This window comes from Nannospalax galili, unplaced genomic scaffold, assembly GCF_000622305.1.
Source record: "Nannospalax galili isolate Female #2095 unplaced genomic scaffold, S.galili_v1.0 scaffold735, whole genome shotgun sequence".
Lineage (NCBI taxonomy): Eukaryota > Metazoa > Chordata > Mammalia > Rodentia > Spalacidae > Nannospalax > Nannospalax galili.
The window spans coordinates 3,700,581-3,713,037 of record NW_008337053.1 but is presented as its reverse complement, the minus strand read 5'-3'; the positions used below and the strand labels follow the sequence as shown (position 1 = coordinate 3,713,037).

At 44.2% G+C, this 12,457-nt stretch overlaps 1 protein-coding gene across 3 annotated transcripts in view; it reads right to left on the bottom strand.

Moving 5' to 3' along the window:
- The window catches only part of Spock1 (SPARC (osteonectin), cwcv and kazal like domains proteoglycan 1), a 562,385-nt gene that overhangs the window by 152,076 nt on the left and 397,852 nt on the right, over positions 1 to 12,457 (bottom strand). For all 3 annotated transcript variants that reach the window (XM_008831820.2, XM_008831819.2, XM_008831818.3), the window contains one exon: positions 3,205 to 3,331. In XM_008831820.2, coding sequence (XP_008830042.1) covers positions 3,205 to 3,331 — 127 coding nt within the window. The remainder of the gene's footprint in view (positions 1 to 3,204; positions 3,332 to 12,457) is intronic.

The window sequence follows — 12,457 nt, the reverse complement described above, 5'->3', positions numbered from 1 at the left end:
AACACTTAGCTGTGTACTTAGAGACAATAAGAAAATCATCCAGTAGTAGACCTGACCAGATAGAAGCATGCCCCCTGGAGGAAAGCCTCACTGAATTCCACAGGGTTTTGCAACCAGACCCTGTTTTAGAGGTTTTGAGCAATCCACACAAGGCTTGTGGCCGAATCATATTTGATCTGTTACATTCACAGGGAACAAAAGACAGAAGGGGAGGACACTTGTGCCAAGGCCTAACACTACATCCACCGAAATGCTGTCCCTCCCTCCACTCTGCTTCTTTGTTTTAATGCCATAGAAGTGGGTAGATCACTCACATCCAGGAAGAAGACCTGCCTTGTGCCTTGTGGTTTAGATATGGAATAAACCTCAAAGGTCTATGTGTAGAAGGCTTCACCCCAAGTCTGTGGCACTACTGGAGGTGAGGCCCAGAGGGAGAAGTTAGATGACTGGAAGTGTGTCCATGGGGAGATACTGGGATCCCAGACCTTATCTGTGTCTTTCTTTGCTTCAAAGCCATAACAAGGTGAACAGGATTCCTCTGCCACATGCTTCATCCACACTGCACTGTCCCCCCACAAGCCCAAAGTAATGGGGCCAAATGATGATAGGATGAAGCCTTTCAGACAGAACCAACTATTTCTCCTTATAAACTGATGACCTTAGGCATTTTATGACAGCAACATAAGGCTATCACACTACATAGGAACAGTAATTTTTGATAAGGTATCTTCAGATCTCTTCTTTTGCTCGAGGAAAATAGTTGAGCAATGTTGGGAAACTTAGATTCTGTCAAGCTTATGCAGAAATTGAAGGGTAGTGATTCAGTCACATTCAGACAGGTTATGTATGTTGGACTCCTCCATTCCTTCTCAGCTAGAACCCTTATTGACACCTCTCCAGCTAATAGCAATACATCCACCAAGCACCGTACTCCATGCCTGGCAGGGCTGATAACGAACATTTGTATTTTCAGGATTTCACATGTGGGATGTTGTAATACTCAACATCCCACAAGTCCGAATTTGCTCTATCATGTTTTCAACTTCCTGGCCAATAAATGTCTTCCCCTCAACTATTTTGATACATTCTTCCCCATCACACATGCCTCGCCCCTTACCATTGGAACTACTCTGCTGTCCATCAGGTCTGCAAGCACATCATGCTGCCCTGCTGCCCTAGCACAGGTTATATTCTCGGAAACATCCTATACTTCTGTCTTCTCAAAGGATACCTGAAAAAGAGGGACTACCCACTACAGAAGCAGCTTTCTCTACTCTCTACCTCTTTTCCTCCTCCTCCTCCTCTTTTCCTCCTCCTCCTCTCCCTCCTCCTCCTCCTCTTTCTGCCCAACCCCTCTCCAGCAGCTTTGTAGTGCTTGCTGAAATTTGAAATCACATATTCATTTGCTCATTATTTATTCCCTCCTCTACCAGACTGTGACTTCTCTGTGAGCAGTAATGGTGTTTGTCTTGTTCACCACTGTTCCTGCCTATGATGTTCATTATACCTAGACTACCCAGAGATTGTCAATGAATAGATGCTGAACCAATGGATGGATGTTCCTATGATTCTGGAGTAGGAAAGAATCTGAGTCTAGAGAACTGTGCTAATGGCAATAGTCTCGGTTTAGTTCTAGTGGCAAAAGAAAAGTTTTTCGGGCACTTAAGTCAGGGAGACACACAGCAGACTTTTACTATAACAATGATCCATCTTCTGTTCTGTGGAAATGGATTCTGGGATTAGGAAGAACAGGTAGAGGCAGGGAGATGTATTAAGAGGATACTATACAAATCAAAGCCCTCAGTACTCAAAATGGAGTCTGTGGCACCTGTTAGATGTACAAAACCCTAGGTTGACCCAGGCCTGCTATATCTAAATCTGTATTTTATCTGGACCTCCAGGCAACTTCCCATATGTCCTGCATCCTGGCTTCAAGAAAGTGAAAACAGGACCCGTCTCTGAGAATGGGGGATAAAAATAATTTTCCACTTATAAGGACCCCTAGAAGCCCCACTCTTCGAGACATGCTTAGGATGTCAGAAACAAGTCCAGTTACTAAAATCTCTCTCAAACTGATTCTGCCTGAGGTCAGGAGGAAGAAGGGAAAGCGGAAGGCTGAGATGTGCTGGTGCTGTTCAGGCAGGATGAATACATTCCAGCTATGACCTTGGACTAGAAGTTCTAGCTCACAGGGAAGCTCTGCAGTTGAAGAGAGAAGGCTTGCTGACTGTCAGGATAAAAACCAACTGCTTTGTTAGCACTATATTATGTTTTCCCGGCACCTAGCATAGTGCCTGACACATAGAGCAAGGACTCAAATGATACCTGTTGAATGGACAAAGGAACTGCTCATGCTAATGCTATGCCACTGAGATCCCATTAACAAATGAGATGGGTGTGAGCAAAGGCCAGACCCACGCACGCTTTCTAGCTTTCAGTTTTATGAGACATATTCCTCTTTGTTAGAAAAACATGAATCAGAAGGAGATAAAACTCCTTCGATGAACAAAAAACACCTGAGTCCTGTCACTAAATATCACTAAGGAAGAGTAGTCACAATCTCAGAATAACTCCAGTAAGACTCTGAAGACAACAGGCAGTGAGGGCTCTCTAAGTAGTCCTGTGGAATCCATGTGGCATGAGGTTCAGCATGGGATCACAGGAAACAGAACCACGCAGGCAGCAGCGTGGGACAAAAGGAATGAAGGGCAGAAAGGCTTGAGAATCACACAACAGTATGACTCAAGGTACACACCGTGTTTTCCACAACAACTCACTGGCAATGGACTCCACCCTACAAGGGAATCCTTACATAGAAACTCAAGTAGGCTAACAAAAGTGTGCAGCTCTGCCAGAGGAGCTATGGAGCCAGAGCACCAAACCTCCATCAAGCTGTCAACAAAACAGCACTCCTGGGATGCTCCATGGCTCAAGCTTCACGACATGAGTGAACCTCATTTCCCCAGACTCCTCTAGATCTGCTTCAGGAACACATGCTACTTACCAAAACACCCTTCCGCTTAACCCTCAGACATTGCAACTACACAGGATGTGACATTCCACCTTGCATTGCTTCCTAGGCCAGAGACTATTGCTGAGTCTGCTCCAGAGCAAGGGTCAGACCCACCAGGCCCCTGTTTGGGCGCTGAGACTTGACACACAGACCTGTAATATTTTTTGTGGTAAGGACAACAGAAGACCAACCTTGGATGTGTACATGTGGCCATCGGATCCGCAGACCATCGCCGACTGTGCCACGGGGCAGGGCTTGCACTTAACCAAATTTGAAGGTCCAGCCCAGTGTTTGTGGGCCACATTCCCCTTCTTCTGCCTAGGGAAGAAAATAAAAGGGATAAGTTAATCAAAACTCTGGCCTCCACTAGTGTTTCCTCTAGCGGAAGTTCCTAGAGAACATGGCTTAATACATATCCAAAAGCACTCCTCAAATGGATAAGAGGGCCTAAGGGACACCAGCCAGCACCCTCATTTGTTCCAAATCACTGATAGGGGCCCTGAAAGCTTTTTCTCAAAAGCATACACTCCACCAAAGAGCTGAACCAAGTAAAATGGTAGCTATTGAAATGTTGGAAAACATTACATAGTGGCGTGGAAAGATTTCCATAATACATTTCAAAGAAATGGTAAGGGAAAGTGGCTTAGTCAGCCCCAGTTCAATGCATCACAAGTGCCCCAAATAGCCTCCTATAGCGTTAGGCTCTCATGGGATGATGGGCCGCTTCCACATGGGCAACACACACCACTCTGAGAACTTTACCCAGAAACACATCTCCAAACAGAACCAGAAGACTTTATCACAGCTGTAGAAAGCCATCCCGGGATATATTTCGAAGCAATTTTGATCTAGTTTCCAATTTACTACTTGATAGAGGCTCTGGGGTGATGTCACTTCCAACTGTTAAAATAATCAGAATTTTTTTCCCTCATTCCAGCCCTCATTTCCCATCTCACCTTTGTCATAATGATAAATGGCACTATTAGGATAGCTTGTGTCCACAGAAAGAACCCTATCTCTGTATCATAAACACTGCCAAAGAGGCCTGCAGTTACTGCCACCCTTTCTCAGCAGAAGCTGGTCTCTGCAAATCACTTGCAGTGACTCCCATGCCAAGGGGAGAGGACAAGCATCTCTGGGCTGTCCATCACTCAGTCATGGTTCTCTCGAGGTGTTTTCTTACAGTGGTTAGCACGTGGATTCTGAAGTCAGAAAACACAAGTTCACACTCCAAACACAAGAAAATACAAGCTCCACCAGTTAAGCATGGTGTGACCTCGATGAGACATTTAATCCTGAACACTCCAGTTTCTCATGTATAAGTGGAGGACCCAGAAATGATGTCAGATGACTACCTACATCTGTAGCTATCTACCTATTCAATATAGAGCCTGAGTTATGGTTTGAATGTGTAACTCCCCAACAAGCTTATGTATTAGAGCCTTGTTTGCTTCATGTGCTTTTGGGAGGTTATTGGATCCTGAGGGTTATAATACAATGAACGGATTAATCCCTTGATTGATCTATAATATGATGGAATTGTTGAGAGGTGGTAACAAGCAGGAGGAAGGACTTAGTTGGAGGAAGCAGGTCACTAAGGGGACGTCCTTGGGGACTGTATGCCTGATCCCTTCCTATGTTTGCTTTCTCAGTTTCCTGTCTTCCATGAGCTGAACAGTCTCTGCCATAGACTCCTGTGACCATGCAGTCATGCCTTGTCACAGGCTCAGAATCCCAGAGTCAAGGGCTATGGACTCCAACTTCTGAATCCATGAGCCTAAAGAAAATTATCATAACATGGGAATGTAATCAGTCCTCAGGGCCTAGTTTAGAGGGCCTTTAGCCCCCAAGAATCCATGAAACCAGAGTGAAATCTGCTCTACCAGGTATGGAGAGATGTCCCAGTCCCTTAGAAATTCAGAGGTTTGTGTCAGAGGTAAGCTGCTCTTTTCCAAAAGAAGTGACAGGAGCAGGAAAGAGAAGTGAATCTAGCCAACAACTTATTTGGTTCTTATCCTACTTCATTCCATCAGTAATTTAAGGGAGGCAGGAGGAGGAAAGTATATTTGGGGAACTTCCCATGGGAGTGATATCAAAGAGAATCAGTGCAGACCCACAGCAGAGCCCTTGGGGCTATCTGGGATCCAGACTGGAGAGAAAACACTTCAGAGGCTGTCTGACCAAAGAACTAGAGAAGAAAGTCCTTTGAGCGCAGAGTAATTCAGGATCCAACTTGTTTCACTGAAGAGGGGAATCAGAAACTCTAAGAGATACAGTCTTGCCTAAAGTCGTGGATCTGGTAGGTGGTGAGGCCTAGGGCCTCTGGAGTGTCCAAGAATGAGTCTCTGCCTTGGCCCATCTCAGTCCTAGAGCAGTAGCTTTAAAATTCTTTGAAGACACATATGCTGATGGCGGTCCCTTCCCAATGCCTCCCTGCTCACCAGCAGCTACCCATATTAGCTTCTCTATCTGGAAGGGAAAGAGTTCGTCATTTGAAATGATAAATCACACAGACTTGAAGTCTGCTATTATCCTTCACCAGACATGCCTCACGCTCTCAAGGTCTGTTTTTGGTCTACCAGCGTAAGTGTGCCATGTCAAACTCCACATGGCAGAGGAGCAAGTCATCAGCACAGGGTTAATCTTCCAGGACACGATTTCTTCAGCAGAATACCTCACATTTATCATAATTCACCCAGCAGATTGTCTGACACTGATAATGAGTTAGAAAATGTAGGAAGACATTCCAGCATCTGGCAGCCCCTCTCCTGGGTCAGTCTCCATAGGGCTGAAGCAATTCTTGTTGTATGTTTCCAGAAAGGGGCTATAAAGTCCACAGAGTAGCAGTTTCACTGGGTGAGTCTGACCAAGTCCAGTGATGCTCTATGAGAAGGTTTAGGGAGTTTAGTCAAAGTCAAGGGAGGGAGAAATGAACACGACAAAGACCAAACCAGCAATCAGTCACCAGCTAATGATAAGTGCTCTCGATCTCTAAACTAAGGCATCACCATTAAATTCAGTTCTTTAAGGGATGCTGAGGAGGTGAGGCTGGCTGGCACCTCCTAGAGGCTTGGTGCCTCCTGGGTGCTTAAGGCATCCCTATTGGGCGGGAGGGGCGGGAGGTGTCCATGTGCTTGCCCTGAAGCTGTTACTGTGCCATTAATTATAGAATCACGGGATGTCAGAACAGGAAGATCTTCCAAATTCTTCCAGCTCTCAAGAAACTAGCACACCTGTGAGACTATTCCTTACTTCAACCCAGGTAGAACTACAGTAGAGATGGCACTCAAACTGGCCTGTGTCCAGAAGCCAACTATGTAAGTTATGTACCATCATATGTGAGACAAGGGGCCTTAACTTCCCTGGCAACTGTGTTTGTACATCAATCCACCAACCCAGTACAAATCATAAAAAAAAATAACCAACTCAGTCAAGGAAAGCCACTAAGAATTCTTAAATATTTCACAGTTTTAGTCAATGAGGAGTGAAACCCAACAAAGCACTCATGATGGGAACACTACACCCAGCGCCATGGAAGTTCATGAACACGGGTGACACAGCAATTTGGTTTGGAAGTAGGTCCCGGCAGCCTTTCTTTGGTGACTAAGGTGACATCTCGGCCTGGCTAGGCTAAGGGACAACCTTACCTCCTACAGGCTGATGGTATTGCAAAGAAAATCCCAGCTTATAAACCTCCCATGGGGAGAGGACAGACAACCAGGACACTGCCAGCATTTCCGATTCTGTTTATTAAACTACTTTTCTTCAATGTTTCTATTCAAAGCCTATCAAATTCCTCAGCATTTGTTTCTAAAGCACATGAATATTTCTTTACTATACATCTGGTCATGTGGCTTTCATACAGGAAACCTCACCTGCACTCCAAGTTTGGGTGGTAAACGACCTCAGCTTGTCTTCACGGTCTGTTTGCCCTGATTCAGTCACCAACATGTATGTGTGTATATATACACACACATGCACTCTGACCAGTTTTTGTTCCATCCACGCTTTGCTGTTTCCCAGGGCCAAACAGTGATTACCTCTGTACCATCCTGTGGCTTTCCCCTCAATGAACATGCCTTCATTCCTACCTGCACCTCCACTCCAGCCTCCTTTCTTCACTGCTACCTCAAATACCACCTCCTGGGGCCTCTTCACAACAGCAGAGCGTCACGTGACTCCACATGGCCACATGATCACGTCTTTCAGGTCATAGTCCCAGGAGCACCTTGATTCTACATGGCCAGACATTAGAAGGCTATTTCTCTTCCAGAGGAGCACAGGCACACTAGGCTGAAAGCTCGAGGGCCCCTCCGGGACACTCCCTCTCCTCCGTCCTCACCACCTTCCCCACCACTCATTCCGCTGATACTATCTCCAGCCAGCTATCAGATGTTCCCATGACAGTTCTATGCGTCACACAAATTCAGGTCCAAGGGACTTGGCAATGGCTTCCTAACTTTACAGCAAATGTCTATTCCTGCTCAAGCTTCCAATCCATTGCCTTCTAAGCATCCTTTCCTGACCCCATGACTGTCACCCCAAGTAGTTAGTCACAGCAATTCTTGTTCCGACATTACATCCTGGCCAGTGCCAGTGGTGACAGTCTCTATAGTGTGAAACATCTACATGCCTTCCTCATTATCTTGCACACTCCTGAACGCAATACTGGTTCTTTTGTTTTGCTTTTGTCTCTTGTCTTTAGAAAACAACTTTCGACTCTTAAACCTTCTTCCTCTGCCCGCCTATAGAGGGAAAGGCCTGACAATTTTTCTGGCCATGTTGCATATATTAGTTGAAGTCAGAAATATTGCTTCGTGTTATTGCTAAAGAAATATAGATTAGAGTGAAAATACAAACGCCGGAAACTGTAGCTAACGTTACTGGTCAGCACTCAACACAACAATCAGATATTCCAAGGAGTTAATAGAGCTACAAGGACCACATGTTGGTATTATCATGTTAATTTGTTAGTTTATGTAAACTGTTGTTTGGAATAGTAATCAGAGGACTTCTGTTAGTTCTACTACCAAATCAATCTATCAGTATTATTATATGGATAATGACAGTCACTGTTGGTGGTTACAGTCACGCTCTTAGAAGAGGGCAACGATGACAGATAGGACTGACTAACCAGGTAGTGACAACTAGGTGTTCCTGCCCAGGTTCCCAGAAATCTCACCCTTCACCTTTTCCTTCGCACATCAGTGCTTCCTGTTCCTGCTTTTGACTCGGCCCTGATGCTTCCGTTAGCTATCCCCCATCACAAACCCACGCCGAGGTGAAACCAAGGCGGTCTGGATGACCTCAGCTGTGACTAGCAACTCTCCTGCTGCTACCAAGCAGCACCATACTCAGGATCCACAGCAAGAAGCAGGCGGGGCAGTAATTGCTCAAGGAGTACATCTACAAGAATAAATTTACTGACATAATCGTGCTATATGAATTTCAAAAATCTCTGTCAAAAATATTTTAATTATGGGGGAGGACTGGGAATGGGTAGTTGCTAAAAATACATGTAGTAGAAAGGAGTAGACATGTTGGCTTTTTTCTTGCAGTCAATGAAGGGGGGGCATTCATATGACTTGCACGTATCATTTTATCATTTTGCGTAACTGTAAAAAGAACAGTGTCACTCTGTATATGAACAGCTGGTAAAGGAGTAAAGCAATTCCAGGTAATAAATAACAGCAGGTGCATTCCTCTTGTTTTGTGTAACTACCACACTCCAGTCCAGAGGTCGAAGGGCGCCTCCCTGATTCTTCACTCACAGTATTGCTCTGAGGGTGCATACCATTAGGACCCATTCATAGGAGAAAATCAGTTCCTGTCAGCAGACTTCTTCTCTGTTTTGTCTTTGTTCTCTCGTCACCACTCTAAGATAGCCCTGTCAGCTCAGAGGAATGAGAACCCATCAATGAACAATCTCTTTTCAGTAATAAGTGTTTGTTTGTTGGCATAAAAGGATTGCATGCATTTTATTTTCATGTTAATATCAAACTGCCCATTCAAGAATAAAATTGAATTTGTTTTCAAAATCAAATCTAATTGGTTCTAAAACAGGGATGGAAGATACTCAGATAGTTGACATGGTGGCTATTTTGAACCAGAGACAAAATAATGAATGTTAATTGAAATGAAAAACATGTTAAGCATTGAAATAATCTGTCATGCAAAATGATGCTATAATTCATCAGTTGTTAGGGTTATTTCAGTCATTATACTAAGTCATAAAATTACACAGGAAGAGCATAATGGCCTGTGTCATTTACAAAAGCCACCCTGATAAAAGAGAGAGGCTCCCACGTGGCAGATTCTCCATCCTAGCGTTCATGAATTTAAGAGTTCCCTCTTTTCCAAGCAAAGAAGACTTGAGACATCAGAACCTGTCCAAGCAAGGCAACAGAACCACAGAAAGAAACTAATTACCTTGGCCAGGTAGTGTCCCAATAATACTAGGCACTCAATGACATAAAACATGTGCTGTTTAGGAAATACTCAACTTTTAAAGGACAAATACATAATAACGAGAACAGCAGCTAAACATCCACTGAGGCCTTACTATATGCTACCAGTGATAGACTCCTACCCCTGCTACCACTAATAACTAACATGGCAGCCAGGTGTGGTGTCACATATCTTCAGTCCTAGTACTTGGTGGCAGAGGCAGGTGGATCTCTGAAATCAAATTCAGCCTAGTCTACATAGGGCGTTCTAAGTCAGCTGGGGCTATAGGGAAACTGTCTTTACAAAATAAAATAAAATAAAATAATACAAATAAAACAATGGACACAGCATGTGATGGGTTCCTGTAATGCTGCAGGCACTGCTTTAAGCCCTTTACATGAATGGCTCCATCTATTCCTCCCAACCGTCCTAAGAGGTAGAAAATTATGGCAGAATGTGGGGAATCTGCTCAGGAGAATGAGCAGGGCAGACTCCTGGGCAGAGCAGATCCAAAGCACCAGGAAAGACTCAGATCCATCACACTGCACCCACCCAGCATTGAGCCAGGAAAGAATCTACTGACTTAATCATGGAAAGCAACCATTGGAAAGAGAGCACCGCACCTTGTGTCTTCACCCAAATTGGTTGGTCTAGTCAAGAAGGGTCAAGGTACAAAGCATCCCAGATCAAAACTTAGACATGACAGGAAAGATAAATAGACCCCAGACCAAGCAGAGATCCATTAGCCCATGCTTCCGAAGCAGCCCTGAATCAGGGCCTAAATTACCATTACATATATAAACAAAGCATGTATTTTAAAAGTCTTAGAGTACAACAGGACCATTAGAAAGCTATGTGCCTGGTATGTATACAATTCTCAAAGCAAGAGCATCTCTTTAGGGGCATAGCCTGTAAGCTGTGGTTCATTTCCACTTAGAACTCTGTGACCTGCCCTTCGCCTGGGCTGTTGAATGGCCAAGGCAGCTGGGGAAGTATACATTCTTCACAGATGAGAGGAGTCAATAGCTTCCAAGAGAATTTCCCAAAACACGGTATAAGCTGCGCTTGTGTAAGAGAGCTGAAAATGAGTGAGAAGACACCTCAAAGCAGCCGTGCGCCTCCATCAGGACAGAGGAGGACACGGAAAGCAGAAACCATGCTTCGTGACTTGTATGGCTTTCTGTTGTTTTTTTCCTCACAACCATATATTGCTAGTTTAATTGGTTTAAAACCTAGAAATGAAATGCATTTTTAGAGTTTTAAAGGAATGTATGCTGCAGAATTCATACCTATTTGCCAGTTCCTATTTCTCTAGAGATGTTTAAAGAAGCCGAAGTTTTCAGAACAGGAGAAAAATCTCCCAGATACAAGAAGGAAGGGTAAAAATAAAGAGTTCACTGGCTGCACATGGGTGCAAATCAGGAAGGGGCTGAGGTAGGAGGGTTATAAAATGGAGGCCTTCCTAGACTGTGTAGCAAGTACCAGGACAGCCTGGGCTACACTGTGTGATCCTGCCTCAAAGTATGTACACATACATGTGCATGTGCACATAATGGGCAAGCGGTAGGAAGCAAAGGAACTTGCCTGATCACAACCCAGACCTCTGGCGGTTCATATAGTTTGGGAGATTTGAATGAAGGTTTCTTTAGACTTGCAATCCAAATCCATTTGTCTTGGGATCCTGGTCAAACCAACCTCTGGCCTTAAACTCACAAACGTCCTCACTGTTTTCTGACTGGATAAAGAAGATCAACACACTGGCTAATTATGAAAATGCTACTAGCTTTCTGGAAACTAGCTTTCTGGTCACCCCCTATTAAGACAGTGACAAATCATAGCCAGAAAGTAGAGTTGTAACTTGAAGTTCATCTCATTCATAATGATGGCTGCTATAGTCTACATACAAAACCATACACGCACACACACACACACACACACACACACACACACACACACACTTAATAGGCCCAACTAAAATTCTGCTTTGTTAGGGAAAATTGCCAAGCCAGCAGCATAATAACAGGCTCTTGGAGAAATGTAAACGAACATTTGAGCTTTCTTTCCTCCCATACGATGGTTAGTGAGGAACTCTGTTCTAAAATCATTTTTTCCTAACGGAAAAGAAAAGAAATTGCTACTTCTACCCACTAACCTTTGGCATTACTGTCTTATTTCTTGTTTTGTTGATCTTTTTTGTTCACTGGCCCAATAGAAGTCCATCTTTAGCCTTCAGACTTTGAAGAAAATCTTTAGCAATGGACACACTAATAGCTAAAAAGGCAAATAATAATAAGCAAGGCCAGGACTGGGAATTTCACAGACTGTGCCTCTATTTAAGCATTCATAACTTTGGCTCGTCACAGGAGAGGCAGAACAGGGAGGACTTTTTGCTTAGATGTGTGTCCTAAAATAGCGTAAGTACCTGCAATTCTACCCTGGGCTTCACTGTTACAAACTTGGAAAACATTTGCTTGCATTTCTTGGGGACAACTAATTATGAGATGAGAGTCTACAAGAAAAGAACGAACTCCCATATTAGTTTCTTCGTCATCAGCAGCAAAGCACTGGGTTCCAGGAGGGCATGTGAGCTGCCTTAGGAAGGAGTAAATCATCCCAGTGGAGAAGTGGCAGTAGGGATATGGCAGTTTTTAGGAGAGTTTAAAAAATACAAGTATATAATGTGTTTTGATCAAATCCACCCCCATTCCTTTCCCTTCAATTTCTCTCCTATCCTCAAAACTTTCCCCTCCCAAATTCATGTGCCCTTTGAAACGTTATTTAATACCCACTGAGTCTTTTTAGCGCTGCCTGTATGTGCAAGGGTGATGTGGAACCATCTCCTGGAGTGTGGATAGCCTCTCAGGACCCACATCCCTGAAGAAAACTGACTCCGTCCCCCAGCAGTCATCAGTTGCCAACAGCTTCTAACATAGGGGTGAACTTCATGAGCCCCCGCCCCACCTGTGAGTGTTCACATGGAGGCCATAAGAAGGCCTT